Below are 20,851 nucleotides of genomic sequence, written 5' to 3'. Positions count from 1 at the left end.
ATTGAAATAAGCTTTACCTGTTCTCTGTGTTAGGATTTTAGACCAATCAGATGTTGTTACATCTGGAACTTCAGAGAGATTTTTTGCTAAGGTTATATTTCTTTCTCTTGAAAAGGGTGAACTCTGACCTGCAGGTACTGTCAAATAAGGCAGGGAAGATTTCTCTGTTGTGGTTGACTTTGTCTTGGTTACATTTCTTTGCAAATGTGAAGTCTGGTTGCTTTCTAAAGTATCTGAAGTTCTTTCAAATGAGGTTGCATACTTAAATTCTGAAGCTGTAAACGAAGTACTCTTTGTCTGTGATAATGGATTTGTAGTACCAGTTGTTTTCATGATCGTCATTTTTGGAGTTTCTTGACTGCTCTGTGAAACATGAGATGCTGGAGATGTAAATAAAGACTTGCGTGATACATACATAGGTGTTTCGATGGTGGTAGGAACTGAAGGTGAAGCCATATGAAACTTCAAATCAGCAACAAAAGAATCAGACGTTTTTGAAGTAATCCTAGGGAATACAGTAGTGTCAGAAGCAATTAATAAACTGGCTGAAGAACTAGGTGGTATTTTTACAAAAGTATAAGGTGTTTTTAGGGATGTAGCATTCACTGTTGTGTTCATTATCATTGGTGCAGTGGATTGAGTGATGATTCCAGCTGACATGACTGATATTGTTCCATCTTCTGCTGAAGAACTTACCGAAGAACTCTGTTTTCCTAGAGAAACAGTAGAGATATGAGTGGTCTTAGGAGGAGGTGAAGACATGGAGACCCTACCAGACTGGCTTTCTAAAGTGACCTTAGGAGTTTTAGGCATTAGTAAAGAGGGCATTATAATGGATGTGTTTAGTGCTGCTGAAAGGGAAGTACAAGAGCTAATGTTTAAAATGAATGTAGAAAAATCTGTAGAAGTTGCAAAGTCTGTAACTGGACTTTTTGAGGCTCCTTGTGCATCTAGAGATGAAACTGGTGTTTGGGTAGCAGTTATATTTTGTGTTAATGAAGATGTCCTGCTGAATATGGGAATTACTGAAAAACTTGTAGTATGAGATGTTACAGAGGATGGTTGTGATGTTGATAAGACTCTAAGTAGAGATGATGGTATTGTAAAAGAAAGATCTTTAGGAAAGAAAGTGCCTGCACTTTGTGCAACAGGCATGATTTTCATCTCTGTGCGAGGACTTATTAGGTACTCTGTAATTTTTTCAGTGGTTGTTAATGTTGCATTTGGAGGTAATACCAATATCCTAATAGGGAAGACTGTAGAACTAATGGTTTTCTTTGGCTTTCTAGAAATGAATGACAGTGAATAGGAATCAGTGGGGATTATGTATTTATTTTCTGTTGAGGCTGAGCTTGCTAAAAACGTATCAGAGATTGTAGGATTGGCTAGTAGAGACACTGAAAAAGTGGAAGGTTCTTTATAAATACTTTTTGAGACAACAGTGACATCTCTCATAGCTTTGGGCTTCAGGGAAGTAGTCAGAGAATGCACTGGTATTGAGACTATGTGTGTTACAGAAGGACTTGAAGTTTTTATAGGGATTTGAGAAGCAACTTGAGGTGAAGATCTAGCCACTATGGGCAGAGCAGTAGAAATACTGCCTTTCATTAATGGAGATGTCTGCTTAGAAACAGTCACTGAAATTTCCACTGAAGATAAAAATGTCTTTGGAGAAAATCTAGCTAACGAACTTGTATTTAATGGTACCAGAGAAGTTTTAGACAAGGGTTTGGTTGTTTCCGAAGATGAAGATGAGATTAATTGAGGAAAACTTGTCTCAAATCTAGTTGTTTTAGGAATTTGAGGAGCTGCTGAAGTTAATGCAGAAATGGGTGTCGAGTGAACTACAGGTTGGCCAAAACCAGACATAGTTCTACCAGACAAAGTGGATACAGGAGAAGTAGGTGTACTTAATGTCAGCCGTGAACCTAGGAGAAATAGGGGTCTTGTGAAAGTTGCTCTGCCAGCCAGTAAAGCAGGCAAGGACACTTCAGAAGATATGCCTGTTCCCTTAGAATGACTTACTGAAGGACTCCTACTCCTCATAGTCCCTGCTGGCAGCTCAGAAGTGACAGAAAATGGTTTGGAGATCAAATTTGTTGAGGTAGAGGGAGCAGTTCCTAGCTGAGTGGTTGATGCTTCAAGTGGAAGTGGAACTACCCCTAGTGAACTGGGTATTAATAATGTAGAACCTGTTGGAAGAGGACTGGCACTGAGTAAGGTTGTTGAAGTTGGTATTGGAATAGGTGAAGTTATAGATGGGGTAGAACTGACAGTATGTGATGTGACTGCTGAGGTTTGAAAAGCAGTTAGAAAATCTGTTGAAGATATGAGTTTGGAAAGGACAGAAGGGCTTGCTGTGCTGTGAGGTACACCAGAAGGCTCCACTGTACTTGATAATGAAAATGTCGAATAGGTGGCTGCATTAGATGCTTCCAGTGAATAAAAATCTGTAATGGACTGCGCTGACATATTCATTCCTGCTGAAGTTGTGTTTGCCTTCATGGTAATTTCGGTTGTCATACGGGTACGAGTTGACTCAGTCCCTGAAGTAACAATAGGATGTTTCTGAGGAAATCTCGCTGTGGTAGTAATCACATGAGGGAATAACAATGAAGGTTTTGTTTCAATTGCTGATTCCACAGGTGTCACAGGTATACCTAAAATGAAAATGCACATTTCACTGTCTTTTGTGGATTATTGGTAAAGCAAGATATCAACATCTATGTATATTCAAGTCCCATTTAAATACTAACAAACCAGAGCATAATTTTGCTGAAAAGATAAGTTACCAATGGTTCCAGGTTGCCTGATGGCTTTGAGGAACTCAACTCACTCTCAAGAAGATTCTAATTTTCTTTGCAAATGGAGTAGCCAATTTTTATTATTACTGAAAACCTTGAATTTGCAGAGCAGTTTTGAAGCAACAAGGGAATTCTATGGAAAATTCAGTAAATCTAAAATAGTAAAAAAAATTGGCATAAGTAGATTATAGAGTATGCTATCTTCTTTTATATCTTTGGAAGGCAATATAATATATGAGATAACTTTATACTAGCAAATATCAAAATGCAATTAATTTAAATTTGTAAAGGAAAAAATGAAGTATTAAAATGCAATAGTTGTGTTAAAAGAATGCAATATTCAAAAAATAAGCAAATAGTGGTATCTTCACACACCAGAAGTTATTAAATAGATATAAGGAAGTTGTTAGGAATGGCTCACCTACTGAGAAGTCTGAACTTTTCACCACAGCAATATTTTTTCCATTTGAGATCTTTCATATACATATGACACTCTAGCATTATATAGTCAAATCACAGTTATAGTGAGTCTAAAAACACCAAAAATGTTGAATTTCACACTATTAGATAAATGAAGGAATTCAATACAGATATTCATATGAATGTAGAAGATGTATTTTGGATGACTGGGAATGGAGCCTAGGTCCCAGAGTGAAGCTCTTCAACAGAAAGATATATTGTTAAAACATTTAATAAAAATAAAAAATAATAAAAATAATAATAATAATAAATCAAAACACATCTGATTAAATCACTTCTCATTATCTGTAAAATAATTTATAAGATTAGATTGATATCATAAAATATACTTACAATCTTCTGGGTAAACACATTTAAGTGTGACCTCATCAAGGATCATGTTTTTGGGACAGTATGGCAAGCATCCTTCAACCCTTTAAAATATTGTATAGTTAATTCTAAAGCCATAGCAGAAATACAAATCAATTTTAAATTATTTCATTTTGGTAAAACGAGACATTTGAATGTCTTCCCCATCAGAGTTCTGAGAACTTTCCAGTGTAAAGATGAACACAGAATTATGAGTTATTTTAAGGTCAATGAGACAGCACAATTCTGTTTCTAAATTGTTAATAATCAATTATTTGCATATGCTGATGGATGTGATGGCTTCGGAGCATTCTGCTTCCAAACACAGGTGGAAGTTCAGGTGCCTAAGCTGAACAGATTCCAATAGGACCAAGAACTTAACTTGCAAGAGTGCTGTTTTGCCCAGATATGTTCATTTCAGATATTAAGATACTTAGACTGACTCTATAAAAAGTCTCTTTCTTGTGCAGTTTCAGAGTGGAAGAGTACAGACAAATCTATATATTATCTTACCTTTTAATTATGGGGGGATTTTTAACAATAAAATCATTCAATAAGAAACCCGTGTGCCAATACAGAAAAAATGTAAAAATAGCAAGACAGGAAATTAGTTATATTAGTAATAATCCTAACTATAGATTGCATGGGCCCATGGAGATAATCTGAAATTCAAAATATCATTTCTTTTCCACTGGATTTTGTGTCTTGAGTTTTTAGACATATTGTCCTTTGGTTTATTTATAAAAATTCACTTTCCATAGGTGCTGGGGAGATCCATGGAAACAGGAAAGCTTATTACTAAGACTAACAAACTAACAGCAGGAGGGTAAAATCTCTCCTGTCATGCCAAAAACCATCTTTTAGTGTAAAGTTCCATCCTCTCACAGGAGAGGGCGTCATTCACCCTAACTATTCCTCTAGCTTTTGGTCTCAGACTTTTAACCACCAGAAGGATTAAATCAGTTACAGTATCATGAGATACCAGTTTAGGATTTGAATATATCATATCTGCTGAAGGGAACAGAGTTCATTTCATTTAATAAATGTTAATCTAGCACTACCAGAAGCTAATCCCCTAGGCTAAATACAAACCCTTTTATTCTTTGTTCCTACTTATGTCAAAAGATCATATGTAAACAAGAATATATAACATGGAAAACAAGTGGCTTGTTGCAAATGTTTTCACACTAATTGTGAGAGTTGCTATTGAAATTTGGATGACTAAAAATTAATGGACATTGCAGCTGAAGTAATTTTCAGAAAACATTCTGTATGAACATTACATGAAAAAATATAGCAGTAATATTGAGCTTAATTTGACTTACGGAGGAAGAAATTTACATGCTATTCCTTCAGGATCACTACATGTTTTAAAACAAGGATTAGCACAAGATTCATATCTCCATTCACACATCCTTCTATAAGGCACAGAGGCACTGAGTTCTGAAAAAGGAGGAGAAGGTATTATTTATTTGTTTAGTAGTCAAAAAAAATATAAATTTATAGTATTTTCTATACCCTTGGAATTTTCAGAAAAATGTAAAAAAGGAAAAACCAGTATAGAAATATTCAAGAACTTTAATAGGTGACATTTTGTTCATTTATGTCATTTGAATAAGTATTTTAAATTCAATCAAGGTAAAAGACACTGAAACATCAAAGATACAAACAACTACTCATTTTTCACAACACATTCTGTTTAAAAAGATCAGTTAAACATAGTTAAACATAGTGAATGTACTCTTTGTTTCAAATGTGATACTGTTACTCCATTCATTTAAGAAAAAAAAAAAGATATCTGTAGCTCAATAACAAGACATTAACATACACTTTTTGTGACATGCCACATTTATTTTGAAAGAATAAAACAATGAAAATATAGTCAAAAAGTAAAGTGTTCTTTGTATCTGCAAAAAAAAAATAACATTTGGATGTAGAATGGAAGACAAAGACGGAATAGTAATTAAGCACAAGATAAAAATACTTGTTACTATTGCTAATGCATGAGAAATGCTCTGAAGGCAAGAAGAAGAAACCAAACTTATCCCTGTGGATTATGCAAAATTTACCTTCAATACTAAAGCTACTTAGACGTTTGAATTCTTCTGAGTCATCGTACTTTGCCACTTTAACACCAGATGATGTGAGAATGATGAAAAAACCTTTTTTACTGTGCAGTTCAAAGGCACTGAGCCCTGGACTCCAGAGGCCTTGGTGGTGGAAAAATGTGGCTCGTCTCCGAAAGGAGGCACTTGCCTGCCACTGTTCCAGACCAATGGTTTCATTTGCATGTATGTACAGAAAGTAGTTTGGCCTTTCAGCAGATTCAAGGGAAACAAGAGACAGAGCTTCGACGAAAGAAAAAAAAAATTAATAGCAAACTTTTCATAGAAAACAGTCTGAAAGTGAAATTCAACCTATATATTGGCTACTTGGCTCCTTTTAAACACTGCTTTATAGAAAAATAAATAAATAAATAAATCTATAGTATGGAAAAGGTAGAAATGCAGGTCAAAAAGAAACTTCAAGTGATCACATAATGCAGAGTTCACCAAAGAGCTAATCAGACAAAAACTACATTCATCCTACTACTGCCAGCCTTCAAAATAATTCATAAGCAGTCTCAGCTTGGGATATGCTCAAATGGAGATAGTTTTTCCTCAGCTTTGGACATCCAACTGTTCAACTGCAATGAAACTTGTTTAGTAAGTAACATTGCAAATTCTGTAAGAGCGTGCTTTACTTCATGTCAAGCTTTTTTTACATACAGTCATATCCAGAAATACAGTAAGAAAACTTGTGGGCAAATAAAAGATTCAACCCTCTGTTTTTTCTACTCCTGCCAAAAATTGGAAGTGAAGAAAATTATCTGAGAGTTTAAGAACTTAGAATAAGGCTGACTTCAGATCTGTTTGTCACCTTGAATACAATCTAGCAATATCTTTAATCTAGATGAGCACTACCTCCTCCCTCAAAATATGAAAACTGTGTACTGCACAGACATAATGAATATTTTACTTATACTTGACACTGGTTGGATAATTGGACAAGACTGAACTAATTCTTCTATTTTATATACCTTCTGTTTTTAAAATTGTAGCTAAAAACCTACATGGAAAATTGTCCACAGCTTGTGACTATAGTTTCAAATTTTATAGTAAATACAGCCCTTCTCTATGTTGACTTTTGAGGGTTTAGGATTTTGTCAAAAAATTAAATTCTGTAACTAGAGAAAGCAATGAGAAAGTCAGCATTGACTTCAGTGGCACAAACTCAGTGTACGTGAAGAAAAGAAAACATATGCAGAAGGCAGAAGGTAAAATATTTAAACATCTATTTTTGGTTATATTGTTTGGATCTGTCTCTGATAAATGAAGAATAGACTTTAGGAATAGCTGTTGACCTAAGAAACTTCCTTCTACATTATATTGAGATGCCGTTCACTAATAATGCAGAATCCAGATTGGTTGTTCTAATTTGCATGCTTTATGGTGCATTAATAGTCACAAAATAGGAGAATAGATAGAAAATAAATGATTTTACTGGAGACAAAATTTTCTTCACTCATCTTCAGAATTGTTACTTTTTAGATACATATGCAAATTTTTCCATTTTACAGTTACACAATCTAATTACATTTTTCTCAAGAAGGAATTCTTCACTCATATTTTGCAGCATATCTAAAACAATTTCTGAAGTCAGCTTTAGAGCTGACAGGTAGGTTTTCCAATATTTTTTTCAAAAAAGTCAGTATTCCTCCTCAAAAGCAGAACACTTCATTGTTATTATTCCAATAACTAAAAATATCTAGACTATTTTAGGTTTAGAAGATGCAGCAAAAAAACATTCATATAGTTTGAAAAATATGTATTGACATTCACAGTAATGTTGAGAACACTTACATAAATCTTTATCTTTGAAAAGACCTGGAGTTATCATGAAACTGAAAAATACATTTCCATATGCTCCAATTCTAGGCAGGGGAAATATCCTTCTACTAGATACATTAGCTCCTATAATTGTGTCATTTTCTCCAGAACTTGCCAAAATATAGGGTCCTTCACCAAGCCCTAAGAGAAGAAAAATCAAATAGTAAAAGAAAAAACAATCCAACTTGCATAACATACAAAACTTAAGCCTTAGCTGACATAATATATTGCCTTAAATATTTCACCTTACCTGGAATCAAATATTTTTTGAACTACAGCTCAATGCCTCAAGGTATTATGCTGGAGTAGGTCTGTATCTATCTGTTCAAGGTACTCCCTTCCTCTTTGCTTGCTTTCCAAAACACAATAGATACAAAGTGAGCATAAAGAAGTGTGGGCAGCTATCCTCATAAAATGGCACGTACAAGAAAGCGATCTGGGCTGCCTCTGTGTAGTATTTTGTCCTTCACGTGTCCTTATTTCCATATTTTGGAATATCAACACAGTAACTTTAATATTATTCCCCAAACAGACACTGAAACTACTCCAATATTTACAAGGCAATTAAAAAAGAAGGCTGTAATTGAAGTTTTGGCAGCACCCTTGCTTAAGCAGTTGTCTAGTTCATCTTCTCCCAAAGACCACTTGCTTCTGTCCCCCTACAGCCCCATTTATTATGCCATCCTAAGTACTTCAGCAGTAAACTAATCCTACTGAAAAATGACCAGCTAAATTTTCCAGTCTGGTTCAGCACATAGTCATCCAAAACTTCATGCCAATATAGCGGTGACAACAACTTCAGCTGGTACTGCTGCCAAAATGCTGCTGTCCCAACTATGCCCCAGACATCCTATAACATACCCTTAAAGCTATTTCTGCGGGGCTGGAAAGGCTCACAGGGATACATTGAGATATAACAGCATCAGTCTTTGTCACTATACCCCACTGAAAGAACCAAGAGCAGCATACTTCTAAGACCTTGCCTTGTGAGTAATAAACAAGGTTTGTAAATTTTGAGAAAGCTTTTAATCCTTTAATCCAGTGAGAAGACTGAACCCCTTTCCTAACCTAGAACATCTGCTTTCTGATATGACTCTTCTAAGAGGGAAGAACTTATCTTAATAACGAGATTTGGCTTTGCTAGAAGTTAAACACCATTTTCTGAAGCAAACTACAAGAAAATAACTAGTGTTTTTATAATGAAGCTATGCTGGAGTTCGTATGCACTGGAAGCTCACAAACTTGCCACAAAGTGATCCCTTTTATGGAAGTGGCAAGTCAATTACTGACTCTACCCTAAATCATGGGATGTTCATCCCCACGTACTAACAAACATTTTGCCTGTGACTACAGCAAAAGCAGGACTGAGCTGTAACTGAGAAAGTTTCCACAAAGATTCAACAGTTTGACATCATGCAGAACAAAAAAGAATCAGAGGAAGAGCCATCCCACACACCAGAAGGTGTATTGATGGCATTCAATGGTCAACACGTGCCATCCTTGATTTTCTTACTACTTTTTAAGTAAGACAAAATTCCACATTGCAAGGAATATTGTAGAAAGCCAGGTATACCTAGCAGTATCTAAATTCTGCTAATGTAGTGGGTTGGACTCCCTAAAGCAGAAAAGCATTGTCTACTGTATGATGCTCATTACAGGATGCAAGTTGCTAAAAAGGATGTATCGAAAGTCACATTTGTGTGATTGCAGTTAGCCAATTTTCCCTTCTTTTTTAATATCTCACTTCCTACAAACGCTTGAACGGTATCCAAATCTAAGAAGGGATGCCACAGGAAGTTTATTACACGAATACTACTCTCATTCTAAGGAGTTAGTTACTTTACGGTACAGGAGTTAGTTACTTTATGGTAGAGTACTTGTGAGACCTGTGCAGAAAATCATGTATCCTACCAATTTCAAAATGTAATAGGTCTCAGTTCTGAATTCTGGAGCACAAGCACAAGCTAACTTCCTTCTAGAGCTTCTCCCTGACTTCCAAAATGTGCTGCATGGCACAGCAATCCACCCACATGCTGCAAATGTTGAGGTTATAAACTGAGACATCAGGGAGTACTAAGATTATTTAACACAGCTGGGTCACTGACCTTCACCCGTTAAAAGTAGAAGCAAATCAGTTATAACTACACATGCCAAGTGAAAGAATCATCCCATCAGTTGGTTCAACCGAATTCTTAATTGAACTAGAGCAAACTCTTTTATATGTCAATATAAGAAGGAAAATCCAAAGAAAACAAGCCAATTTAGAATAAAACCCAATAGCATAAGTTAATAAGTGTGACAAATATTCATAAAATATGAGGGTTTTCTTTTTTTTTTTTTCTAAAAATCCTATCAGATTAATTATGATGATTAATCTTAACTCAGTATCATCAGAGATGCATTATGTCTACACCACTCCTTTCTGGATAAAAAGACTTAAATTTCACAACACCAAAGGTAATTAGTTCAGTGGGGTGAAAATTCAAATGGTAATAACCATGTATAACTATGTTAGATGCACAACAATGTGTCAATATTTGAATCCCTTACTAATGTGAGATTATCTGGTTTTATTCACATTGGTCAAATCCCAAATAGTATATGAGATACTGCACAGAAAAAATAAAATAAAATAAAATAAAATAAGCTTAAAAAAAACCACAGCATTTTTAGATACCTATAGAAGAACTGAATGGAAGAAACACACACAAAAAAAATAATAACAGGAATCGTGGGTGTCCTTAATCATCAACCAAATCTTTCATGTTTTAACATCTCACATGCAATATCCAGTTTCCATATATTTTATTTTGTTCTCACAGATATTGTAGCACTACACCAGTAAACAGACAGTGGCAAAAAGTAATTTTGTGCAGATTCATCCTGTGAAACTGAAGAATACAAGGGATGTGTTCATACAAGCACTTGCCTCCAGTGATACTTTACTGTGTCTGCCTAAGTGGAGGAAAACACCTTTGTTACTAATCAGAGGTTATGTTGCAAACAATAGTCAGTATAGTGACATAATGATGTTAAATGAGCAAGGAATATGTGGCAAATGACATATTTGTCACCTCTTCTATCTAATGGATCTGAAGGTCCAGAGAACTCAAGTGATTGTGACTATGTAATCCTACCCAGGGAACAGGGAGCACAGAAATGAGATAACCTCCAACACTGCTGCAGCTTACAGAGACTCTTCTCAGCGCGAGCTATAACTAGTTTTGTTTTCTGTGTGCAGTGTATCATATTTCATCTGAGATTCCAGATGTGTTTTTACTTACAAGTAAGTTGTTTGTTTCCATGCTCCCACTGTCTCTGGACATACAGCAGAAAGACTCATGGAGACTTGCTTTGCTAACTTGCTGAGCTCACTGATCTCATATACCCAAATCAAGAATCCAAACAAATAAATAAATAAACCAATAGATAAATCATAACAACTAAAGAGATATAAACTAAATCACAACAGCTAAAGAGAGATATTACCAAACTAAATGTTTTTCAGGTTCAGTCTGAGTGAACCAATATAGACAAGTGTGTCTTGGGTTTTTGTTTTTAAAAGAGAAACAAAATAATAGGTGGGGAGAAAAGTATTTCAAAATAGCATAGTACAGAAAGAAAGATGATAAACAGTTTGTCAAAAACACCTTCCATATTCTAGAGTGGTCAATGTGAGAAATGATTGGGTTTTTAGTCAATGGCCTGCAACTAAGTGCTTTATAAAAACAGATTTGATGTTGTAATCAGGGAATACAGATTTGTTTCTAGCACATAGCTAGGTGGTATACTAGCAAACATGAAGCCTATGTATTTTCATCAAGGTATATAAATACCAGGATGAATCAAAGAGAGTAATATTCAGTACTACATACCTCGATTGTAATATTCACAGTCATAAGCTAAAAGAAAAAGAAAACAAGGATATTATTACTACAAATTAACAACACAGTTCATGCTTACCTTCACCCTAAAAATGTAAAATTCACTTTCATCGGAGGAAGTTTCATTTTCTGTAATGTATTTCAACTAGTGACTTTATTTCCTCTGGCTTTTATTCAGTGACATAGAGCATATTTGAACAGATGTGCCAGGACAGCAGACCGGAAGCACTAATTATTCTATAGCTAAGAACTCTTCCCACTGTCAGTGAAAAGTAGAACAGATTGAACGTCTTTGCTACCCCACACACAATCCTGGGCATTCCCCACATGTGGTATGCCTGTGCCTTTCCAACAGCCTCTGAGCACAACCAGTCCTCTAAGGAGAGTATATTCAGGTGTTTAGCAGCTAACACACAGGTCACTTTTAAAAATGTGAAGTGTATTTATTATCCACCTTCTTCTGTTAAATTTTTAATTTTGGGAAGATAAAAGCCAAAGATGTCCCTTTCTCTGAGTGGGCTCTGCTGTGAGGCCAGCCCAGGTACATACCACAGAGAGAGGGAGATCGCCAGTGTATCACCGCTCCTTGCTGGCAGCACTTGTGGGCATAAGCTGCAATACTGGTACACAAACATTCACAGTCTCCACCAAGATTGCAGTTACATGTGTCTGTATGACAGTTTTTGACAAAGGAAGTCACATCAATCTGGAAAAAAGGAAGGGGGAGGTGGGGAGAGAGAGCAGGTGACTTTATTGCATGAGCTGTACAAATTCCTGTTGCACAATTTTCAGCAGGAATGCTACTTCTGGAAGGATTGTCTGAAGTAATTTACCACAAATATAAGATATTTTCTAAGGTTTGGATACAATCTTTTACAAAAACTGCACTGTGAATGACCATTTTGTACCTACCTTACAGACCAAAAGAAAAAATTATTAACAAGTATGACTGTCTACACTTTCTATTTGTTGACTCTGAAGAGCATGTTGAATGTGACTTCTGTGTTTTCATAAAGCAAATGCTGCCACCTATAGCCATCCTGTTAGTTTTGCATGAAGAACAGCAAAATCAGAGCTGCAACTGATGATTGAGTAATTAAAGTAGCAATTTGTAGAGGGGCTTTTGGTCAGGAAAATAAAGCTTGAGCACTTGGTGACATTTTGCAGAAATATATTTCTACATTTATCAAGTTTTTAATATAATTTGTCCAAAAATCTTCATTAGTTCAGACACTCACTTCGCCACTCTAAAATCCTACTGCAGTCCCAAATTTAATAGCATGATACTGATACAGTATTTCTTGGATTTAAATCACCTTTTTTGTAATATCGAGCTAGATCTCAAAAAAAAAAAAAAAGTGTTCTTTTTCAACACATAGGAACTTTAAAACAATGTATTTCTTCAGTTTAGAATCATTTATAGACTCTAATCTAGCTCAGCTGTAGAGCACTCCAGTGGCACTCATCAGATTACCCAAATACCACCACAGCAACAAGGCAGCACTTATCTAACATTGAGACAGCTTCTCAGCTGGCAGTTGCTAGATGCCAGCAGAGATAAGATGACCATTTTTCTGCCTTTAGTGCTTGGAGAGAGATGCCATTTTGCTTTCACTCTTTTTCTTATTTTGAAAACCAGTGGGTCAGGGACATGAGCATTAGCTCCGTTGAAAATGGCTATAGTAGCTCAGCAGGAATCGCAAATCAGCAGACTGGCTTCAGAGTTCAACCTGTCTCCCATTCGCAGGACAGCATCTCTCCATTTTGTGACAAGCTGGGAGGCTAGGGTCAAAGCTCCTGCTGAGTTCAGGAGTTATGAGGAAGACCTTTCTTTCTGCAAGCGTCAGGGCTCCCCTCAGGCCCTGCTGAGCTCAGTGCTCAGCCGGGCAATTGCAATCCATCAGTCGCTGCCAGCCAGAGATGCAAGATTTTGTCTCCCTGAAAACAGGGTTTTCCAGCCTATGCTGAACCCACAGGCCACCTGTCCTAGAGAAGGAGCTTGTCCCCATGCACAGTTGCATCCTCCACTGCCCACACAACAGGAGTGACTGCAAGAGCACGGCTCCATGCACCTCCTGAGACCCACATCTACACCTTCTGTTCCTCCCAGGCCTCCAGTGTCTGTCTCTGCTTGGATATATTTTTTTCCTTGGAACCACTTTCCCTGCCGGTGCAGCCAGTAGTTAGGCAGGTAGGAAGTCACAGTGCCTTTCAAAAGAGCAGTATTTTTCACACGCTAATGAAGAGGTTGTAAAAACACCTGAAAGATGTTTACTTTACAACCTGTCTCATACAAGATGGATATGTGCATATGAAAATACCTGACAACTGATTAAATGCCATGTTTTGCACCTGACATGAGTTTCTTAATATCATTATGCTAAGTTCTTGGAATAATACTTGAAAATGTTAATCACAACGTGGGTAAGATACTGGAAATGAATGTTCAAGAGAAAATGTCTTTAAGAGTTATTATAATACAGCTCCTTAAAAACTCTCAAAAGTTCCATTTTTATTTATTACTTTCCACTTTGAAAATACACTCATCACTGTGTTCTCAGGCACATGCTCAAAAAATTCTTCACATAGTAACCAAGGTCAACATTAATAAATTTCCTGGGTTAAGCTACTGCAACCTCCTCTTCAGGCAAATTCCTAACCATGTTGATATCAAACTTCAGTCCTGAAAGTCAGGAGGTTCAGCTGAGACATCTAACGATCTCATTTAGTATCAATAGTCATAAGGAAAACAAGAGACTGAAACAAAATGTCATAGTGGGTCTTGCCTGCACAGGTGTTAAGAAGCACCTCCAATTACTGAATACCTTTGGGTGGCTAAAATCAGAAAGAGGCATAAATGTACAGAGCACATCATGTGTTGATAAAGGGTGAACTATGATGGAATAAAAGATTCCCGCACAAGCTGTTGTCATCCCCATCTTGTCTAGACTGAACTTAAGGACATTCTTGCAACTCAAGTTCCAAGCTCAGCCAGGTGTTGAGGAAACAAGGACACCATACTGCAGAGTTTTGATAAAAAGCAGATGATAAGCTGTCAGCAAATTAAAAATACCGACAGCTCTGAAGTTAAAATCTCGCTTTCTCATATTTCTTTCTATATTGAGCAGAACAGTTAACAAAATAAAACCATTTTAGATAAGCTGGAGGCACATTACACAAACGTTTATTTTAGAAACCCATGATATACACAAAAGCCTTTAAAATGCAGTTACCTATATAAATAAAAGATATAAATAAAACCTAAAGAGAACAGAACTCTGATTGTCCTGTCTACTAACTCACGACTCCCAGTTACCACCATAATGTTTAGGCTCCAGTTTTGATAGGAACAAGGAGCTCTGCTCAAACATAGCCCACCCACATAGTTGCAGGGCTCTACTAAGTATCCTCCATGGCATTCAGGCAGAGGGGAATGGCAAAAAGAAATTAATTACTGGAATTTTAATGTTTTCCTATTTGAGAGCAAATCTGGGTTATTTAATAAACTTACCACATTGCGACAAGGTGCGAAAACATCACTGTATAAAACTGAGCATTCCTTTTTGGCATAAGGGAACTTGCTCTGATGTACCTCACATGGTCTTAGTGTTTCATTTGGGCTCTTGCACTTAAAAGCAAACAAAACCATCACAAACATTTTACACAAAGATGTGTTTACCATGGACTCAGGTACACTATATGCATCATATATTTCAATACTTGCATACTCAGAAAACTCATATAATGTTTACCTGCTATTTTCTCTATCTTCTTCTTTCCCTGATTTGTTGTTATAATTGAAAACATTTGAACAAAACAGAATCTTTGTGTTTTGTTCTGAAGTACTAAAATGTTCCTGCTGTCTGCTCAGTGTATGAAGACAAAATGTTTTCTTTGTGACACACTATAATCATTACCAGAGCAACCAACTGTAACATCACAAACAAATACGTGGTCCAAATCCATCCCTGGTGGTTTTGCACTGACTTTAAATGGAGGCACACTACAGATGGCTTTAGCCCTGTAAGTTCAAATAAAGAAGCAGCGGTAGGAAGAGAGCAACACATAAAAAAATAGAGTCAAAGATCATCACGATAACTCAAAAGGGATGAGATACAGCTCCCTCTCTTTAAGTCTCTCTTCAAGAAGAAAAACAAATGAACAGAAAAATATAACCAAAATGACACTCAGCTCAGAAAACACAAGTTCATCTGAAAGCATACTCCCTTGGTGCAGCAGAGAAGCCCAGGAGACGGCAGTGATGGACCTGTAGGCAGAGTTGGGGTGTTGTGGCACAGCCTCGGCTGCAGAGCAGTCGCCCAGCGGCTGCCCTCCCGTGCGGGTGCTCCGATAGTGCTGTGTGGGGATGTGCTGCCACTCCCCGGAGGGAGAAACCCTGGAAGTGTCCCACACGCCTCACCGTGCCAATGCCGGCATGTTTGCCAGAAGCAGAGTTGGGTTGTAGGCCTCCAGCTACTAAATACGCCTTTCCAGTGTTTAGATTATGCAGAAAGGATGACCAGGATACCTCTCTGCAAAGGCCAGAGGTCCTTTCTGAAAAATGTCCTAATGACGCCTACTGCGAAGGCAGATGCGGTGCCAAGACTGGCTGAGCACAGGCTGCCTACTAGGCCAGTAACGAATTCAGGTCCTCCGTGCTCTGGCAGCCACAGAGACCGGATGATTATACGAGATTTTACAAAAATATATGGCCTCAAAAAGGCAAGTGCAAGTTTGGGTTGGTTAAGCAAAGGTCATAAAACTCCAGAAGTTCATGTTAGGTTCAAATTGCGCAAACACTGCGCCATTTATTAAAGCAACCACTGAACCCACTGAACAGAGAAACTGAAAAAAAAAATAATATATATATATATATGGGATTGGAACCAAAAAGATATCTTTAAAATTTTTACGGAATAAAACCCAAAGCCTTCCAGTTACACTTGCTTCTTCAAGTATTTTTTTCAAAGGGAAGAGAGCGAGTGGAGAGCTAGTCTCTGGGACCCCTCCTCGTACCCTGCTAACCCTGGCTCTGAGTCATCAACACAGTGCCCAGCCAAGACGAACACTTTCAGTGCTCACTGTGTAGGAGCCAACACATTTCCCTTGCTTGGTCACAGGATTAAAAGATTTTATGTGGTGTAATATAGATCCAAAAGGAGAGATTGAGGGAGAAAAACCTCAAAGGCTTTCTTCCAAAGCAGAAGAGATATCATATTCTTTCATGAGGTGAGAGATTCTGGTTCAATTTCCTTCTCTGAGTCAGGGAGAGAACAGATTAAAAACTGGGTCTTGCAGGCATCCTAAGGGAGTGTTTTACAAATACTGATTTATCAGGCGGTTCACAATGCTATAAAACCTTTCTCCTTCTCAGCACAAATGAATAAAATACCTATTCTCCTGTGTTATAAAACACAGTTGCACAGTTGTTCTCTCCAGCCTCCTCCCTCCTCCTCTGAAATCTACTGGGTTGTGCCTGATGCTGTTCTTGCCTTTTCTCTCCCACCACTTCACCACTGCTGCTTCATCAGTTTGCTTTCTGATTACAAACTATAACCAAAAAAGATCACTGATTGAACGTGATTGTACATTTTATAGCTTCCTTGGCATAGCTCCTCCTCTGAATTTCCATCTTGCGCTGTGGAGAAAGCCCCTCCTGCGGTCACTTGTATGCAGGCAGCCTCAGAGGGCTGATGACACCTCTTTCTCCAGTTTATTCTTTCAAATCCTGTTTGCTTTCAGTATCCAGATCTCTTCAACATCCAAGAAATTACAATTGCTTTTAAAATTGGTCTGAATCTAAATATCAAAAGCATTTTATCTAAATTTGTAGAAAACTGAAATGCAGACAGCATCATTAATTATCCAATGACAGATAGTTATCATTAATTAATAGAGGGATCAGTGTATCCTTACCTGAAAAGATTGGATGGTTTCATTTAAATTCAGTATATGTTTCTTACAATATAAGGCATTATTATCACATCTCATACCTATACACATAAAAATTCAAATGCCCTCGTGTATACTGACCATCAGTTTAGAAAATCCTTGTACTTCATGTACTAATAATGTATTCATTTATAAATTAAAATTAATGACTTTTTTTCAAAATTTTTACTGGACACGGAACTTACCTGTCCTAATATCCAGCTGTCTCCAAACACCTGTGCATTTCTCACCTCCATGTTGTTGGATGTAGTCAGATCATTTGAAGTGTATTTGTCAAAATTTCCACACAAACCTGCCAGTTTCCCCTAAATGAGAAGGATTTATTTTTTAAAAATACTGATAGTCAGTAATCAGTATGGAGTATATATGTGGAGTAAAATGTTCTTAAACTGAAAAAGGTGAATCCAACTCTGACTTACACTTGGAAAATATCTGATATTATGCTATGCTTACAGTAACCGATTGCAAATAACTTTCAATAGAAATTTCTTCATGTTTCCCAGAACTTGCTCTAACTACAAAGTAAGAACTTAGTAATATTTTTTTCTGAAAGCTTAGTACTACATCCAATCCAGAAGTCAAAAGTTCAGGTGAATTACCTTGTAATTTTGCAGCCTGACTAGTTGTTATGATTAAAACTTGCTGCCTCTAATTTTAGATCACTTAGCAAGAACATTCATAACAGCAGTTATGAAAGAGACAGCTGCAACATTCTTGTGTTTAGGGAAGTGCTGCTGATGAACATACATATATGCATACATGCACATATAGATACATACAGAAAAAGATTCTTCTGCATAATAGTACAATGTGGAGCTGGATTTCTGAGGTGCTGCAGCTCACTCTAATTATTTTTTCCATAATGACTGCTGCAGACTTTATCTTACTAAACTAGAGCCTAAGGAAAAAACAGCTGCTAGAAACAGAAGGAACTTGAAGTATTTGTGCATCTGCATGCAACTTTTAGACCTTAGCCCCTTGTTAGCTTACTGTAAAATAGAAAAAGAATTTTTCATCATTATTATTATTATGTGTATCGACGGTTGGTAAATCAGCAAGCAAGCATCTTATGGCTATTGAGAAAAAAGCCTACAATAATGTTGCTTTAAAATAAGATTAGATGGTTATTGTAACTTTGACCTACACTTCAAAATACCTGATACTGTTTTCTAGCATGGTGCGCTTTCTCTTCTTTTACTGGAAACTGTTCCCTCTCAGTACATGCACTCATAGCTGAGATGGAGCAGGGATGTAATTATTGAAAGTGCAGATTAAGTTACTTCATCAGAACTCATGGATTGAGCTGCAGATGCACCAAGGCATATAGATGATGATGTAGAAAAGGACAAGGGAAGAACAACCGGAAAGATAAAGAGCCTCATATTCTTCCCTGCATCATTACCTAACCCTGTCACAGTATGCTTACGAGGTTTAAGTGTAAGTTCTTGTCTAGATCCTTTCCCATATTACATTTTTTTTAATTGATACCCAAGATGCGACACGATCTGTTCATCTCAGCAGCCTCTACTACATCTCAGGGTGCAGTTCCACCATCAGCCTAATGCAATCGGTGCTACAAACCTGTTTTCTTCCGTGTTGCTAGCTATGCATTTCCTGCGCTTCTTTTTCACTATATTCAGCAATTACAAAAACATGCACATAACTAGGTAACTCAAAACAAATCCTCTTTTCCCACCCCAAATTAACTTTGAGTCAGAGCTGAATCACTTGCATTGCAAGGTTGCAATGTGTGGAACATCAGAGTAAACACGCATATAGGAACAACCCCTTCTCTTCAGGACTTCAGTCATTAAATCACATCCTCAGGCACTTCTTACCCGTGAAATGCCAGCAGCTGAACACCATGTTAAACAGCTATATCAGTAATACAAGAAGATATCACACTAGTAACAATGAGAACTACACAAAATCTGAGTTGCTTTTTTTTTTTTTTTTGGCTCACCTTCCATCGAGGTCCGACTTTAATATGCATCATGGTCTTCTTATCCCACAGAATTGTAATGTCCTTTTCTGGAAAGTGTATCACAGTATAATATCCAGCCTTCCACAGCTGATAGTTAGACTTGTTTTCCTGTCCCCTTAAGGCATTCTGACAGAAATGAATATTTATTAATATCTAATAAAGTAACTCTACCAAGGTATGCAGTCAATTAAGAATGTAAAGTGTATAGCGAAGAATATTTTACCTGTAGCATATAACTTAATCAATACTATTACTAGAAAGGTTGTTTAATACTTCAATATTCTGCCTTTTGGATCATTCAAGTTTGCTTTTATTAGATATTTGGTCTCTCTTCAAAAAAACAAACGGAGAGAAACAAATAAATGCCAGTATGGTTTGACTCCTTGAGGCTTTTGAGCAGTCTTCTTTCTGAGACAAATAGAACTCAGAGAAAAAAATGATAAAGTAAGATTTTTCCTGGGAGCTGCTGTGTATTTGAGGCCTAGGCACTTGTGCTGCATTAACCCAGATTGAGAGATATTTTCCAAAAATATGCTCCTTTAGAGTTGTAACTTTAAAACACTTATCTTAAAAAGCAACCCAAAAAGGAAAGAAAATAACTAACCTGCTTCTCAGAAGGTTCACTGAAATAAATCTCAGTGTCTCCAACAGCGATGAAAATATTCTTTGAGCAAACAATATCATTATCAAAGCACTTTTTGTTCTGAGCAATTATAGATATGTTTGAGTTATCTGTGCTCTGCAACACGAAGAAGAAATCATTTTACTGATAGATACAATTGCATTTCATTCCTACAGATTTATTCCAGCCTCATAATCAAAAAAAAAAAAAAGTTGAATACCTTTGTGTTTTCACACCTTAGAAATTAAATTCAAGAAAAAACACAAATCAAGGAACTTCATTTTTAAATTCAAAACTGAACCTTCAAGAAACTTGGACTTTGGATTTAAGCACAAAAAACCATTATGTTCAGCTGTGAGTCCTCTTTCTGAGGACTTCACAAACTCATAGGATCAACCTATCCCTAAACTAAGAGTCTAGTTTAGTCTTGTAAAATGTGCTCATACATGGAATCCAATACTTACTGCACAGTCTGGTTGTCAAAATTGAGACATGCTATAAAAAGAGCTTTATTTTTAAACCAAGGTACTTGAGACCAAGCTGTTCATATTTTTAAAGCCAAGAAACCTACCATCAGTCAGTAGTAGATAAAACAATTTTCATACAACCATCTATGAAAATGCACGAAACTGTGAGTCATACTCAACATTACTGGAGTGGGGAATCATTTCTGATTTTTTTTTTTTTAAACATTTAGAGGTATTGTCTTCTCTGTTGTGTTGACTGTTTGGCTTCCTGGTACCTCAAATTCAAATATAATCCATGCTGCCCTCCCAAGCCCATATCCATTGGCTGTCCAGCCTGCAAATTAATTTTGCATTCTCAGCACATAAAATCACTTTCGTGAT

The 20,851-nt window shown here is 36.7% G+C and overlaps 1 protein-coding gene across 11 annotated transcripts in view; it reads right to left on the bottom strand.

Moving 5' to 3' along the window:
* Positions 1–20,851, bottom strand: part of OTOGL (otogelin like) — a 98,319-nt gene that overhangs the window by 28,123 nt on the left and 49,345 nt on the right. For all 11 annotated transcript variants that reach the window (XR_010830059.1, XR_010830061.1, XR_010830062.1 and 8 more), the window contains exons 26-36: positions 19,986–20,120; positions 19,361–19,507; positions 17,583–17,702; positions 14,957–15,073; positions 11,995–12,151; positions 11,437–11,463; positions 7,535–7,702; positions 5,702–5,980; positions 4,958–5,075; positions 3,618–3,697; positions 18–2,660 (exon numbers count right to left, since the gene is read on the bottom strand). Coding sequence is in view for 7 of the 11 variants with exons in the window: in XM_066993487.1 (XP_066849588.1) it covers positions 18–2,660; positions 3,618–3,697; positions 4,958–5,075; positions 5,702–5,980; positions 7,535–7,702; positions 11,437–11,463; positions 11,995–12,151; positions 14,957–15,073; positions 17,583–17,702; positions 19,361–19,507; positions 19,986–20,120 (3,991 nt within the window). In the remaining 4 variants the exon portion in view is untranslated. The remainder of the gene's footprint in view (positions 1–17; positions 2,661–3,617; positions 3,698–4,957; positions 5,076–5,701; positions 5,981–7,534; positions 7,703–11,436; positions 11,464–11,994; positions 12,152–14,956; positions 15,074–17,582; positions 17,703–19,360; positions 19,508–19,985; positions 20,121–20,851) is intronic.

The sequence above is a fragment of the Anser cygnoides genome, chromosome 1 (assembly GCF_040182565.1).
Source record: "Anser cygnoides isolate HZ-2024a breed goose chromosome 1, Taihu_goose_T2T_genome, whole genome shotgun sequence".
In the NCBI taxonomy this organism is placed as follows: domain Eukaryota; kingdom Metazoa; phylum Chordata; class Aves; order Anseriformes; family Anatidae; genus Anser; species Anser cygnoides.
This window is presented reverse-complemented; position numbering and strand designations above follow the sequence as displayed.